The sequence below is a fragment of the Merops nubicus genome, unplaced genomic scaffold (genome assembly GCF_000691845.1).
Source record: "Merops nubicus isolate BGI_N331 unplaced genomic scaffold, ASM69184v1 scaffold25444, whole genome shotgun sequence".
Classification (NCBI taxonomy): domain Eukaryota; kingdom Metazoa; phylum Chordata; class Aves; order Coraciiformes; family Meropidae; genus Merops; species Merops nubicus.
The window spans coordinates 1,177-3,055 of NW_008605263.1; the positions used below are offsets into that span (position 1 = coordinate 1,177).

The window sequence follows — 1,879 nt, forward strand, 5'->3', positions numbered from 1 at the left end:
TTGCTACCCTCTACCTCTTGCAGCTCTTGGGCCTCTTCCTCCTCCTCCTCCAGCTTTCTCTGCTAGGACATTTCCAGGTTGCACAGAAATCCTGTGGGACAGCTGAGCCGAGGACTTTGGGAGCCCAACCATCACCAGGATCAGGTTTCTCAGTGCCCTGATCTCTGTGGGTTTGGGAAGCCCTCTCCTTGGGGTTGGGCTTCCCAGCTCTTGGTGCTGCTGCACCTCCAGGTGCTTGTGGGGAGGGCAGGAGGGATGCAGAGGGACTGGTCTGAATGTCACCCCCATGATGTGTTCAGAGGTCCTCACACTGGACCTGCAGAGAGCTCAGCCTCTCCCCATTCCTCTGGGCACCCTACCCAGGGGGAGGGAGCCATATGTGGGGTCACCCATGCTGGAGCTCACCTGCTTGGGTGGGGGGTCCTGGCCACAGACTGTATTCGTTAACGCAGAGTCTGAGCCTGTAAAATGGGTGCAAAACTGTGGCTGCCCCAGGGCCATCAATCCAGAGGTACTGAGCCCTGAAGATGCATCTGGTGGGGCCCCTGGTCACCTCACCTGCAGTACAGGTAATTGCAGGAGTGGTGGGGACAGGGAAATGCCCCCTGTTCTGGGGTTGTGAGCAGCTTGGGATGCAGAAGAGCTGCTCTCTAACCCCCTCCCTCTCCAGAGCAGGGAACCTCGGGGGAAAATCCACCTCTGGGGTGGCAGGGGAAGAAGGAGCAGGGCTGCAGGTGCTGAAGGGTTAACAGGGAGTGTTTGCGGCCGGTCCCTTGTCACCAAGGAGAAGGGAACAGCACTTGGGAAGGAAACAAAACACCCACAGCCCAGGAGGGTGATTTCCTTTCCCCATGCTCCTTACAGCCCTGGGACCCCAGAAGAGCTCCTGGGTGTCCCCATCCCAGGTGGCAGAGAGCAAGTGGTGCCGGGTGAGTGTGGCTGGGAGGGAGGTGGGCTGGGGACAGGGCCCAGGACAGCTCCCCACGGCCCCAGCACCCACGTTTCCATCACCCCTTGCTCTTGATTTCCTCCCAGTCTTATGGCAAAATGTGGGGGACGCCGGGCCCCGCGGCGCGCAGCATCCGCCCCTACGGCTCCAGCCAGCAGTACCTCTATGCCATGAAGGAGGACTTGGCCGAGTGGCTGAAGGAGCTCTACAACCTGGACATCGAGGTGGGCACCTTCGTGGAGGTGCTGGAGACGGGGGCCGTGCTCTGCTCCCACGCCAACAACATCACCCAGGTGGCCAGGGAGTTTGCCCGCAGCTGCCCCGGCGTGGCCAGTCACCTCCACCTGCCCGCTGCCGGCGTCACCTGCAACCTGGCAGCACAGCCGGGCACCTTCCAGGCCAGGGACAACGTCTCCAACTTCATCCAGTGGTGCAGGAAGGAGATGGATATTCAAGGTAGGGTGCTGGGCTCCAGCTGCCCCGTGTCTCTCTGTGCAATTCCCCTCCAGGTGCTCCTGGTGTCACCCTGGCTGCTTTCCCAGGTCGCCCCAAAGCTGGTGCCACCCTGGGAATCCCTAGGCTGGGATTTCTTGCCCGAGCTCCTGCAGGCTCGGGAGCTGCTTTGCAGGGTGCTGGCACACGGTGGGGGTGTTTGCTTGGGTGCCACTAGGTGCCAGGGGGGTGGAAATGGTGTCCGGTGCACCCTGGCCCCACCACGCTCAGCACCCGCTGGCCCCAAGGACAGTGGGAGCAGTCCTGGCTCTGAGCAATGGGTCTGTCACCCTGTCCACACCACCCATGGGTGCCTGGTGAGGGCAAGGGCATGGAGTGACACCCTCAGCACACCCAGCCACGGGGTTTTGTGGCTTTGGGCTGCTGTCAAACAGCCAAGGTGCCGGGGCGTGTGGATGTCCAAGGGGAGAGCTCTTC

General features: G+C 61.9%; 1 protein-coding gene across 1 annotated transcript; it reads left to right on the forward strand.

The window, feature by feature from the left end:
• Nucleotides 1-1,047: 1,047 nt before the first annotated feature.
• LOC103771975 (GAS2-like protein 2) lies at nucleotides 1,048-1,405 on the forward strand (the record flags this gene model as incomplete). Its single annotated transcript, XM_008939297.1, has 1 exon — nucleotides 1,048-1,405. A coding segment is annotated over exon 1 (358 nt), but the record flags the coding sequence as incomplete, so codon positions are not given.
• Nucleotides 1,406-1,879: the final 474 nt, after the last annotated feature.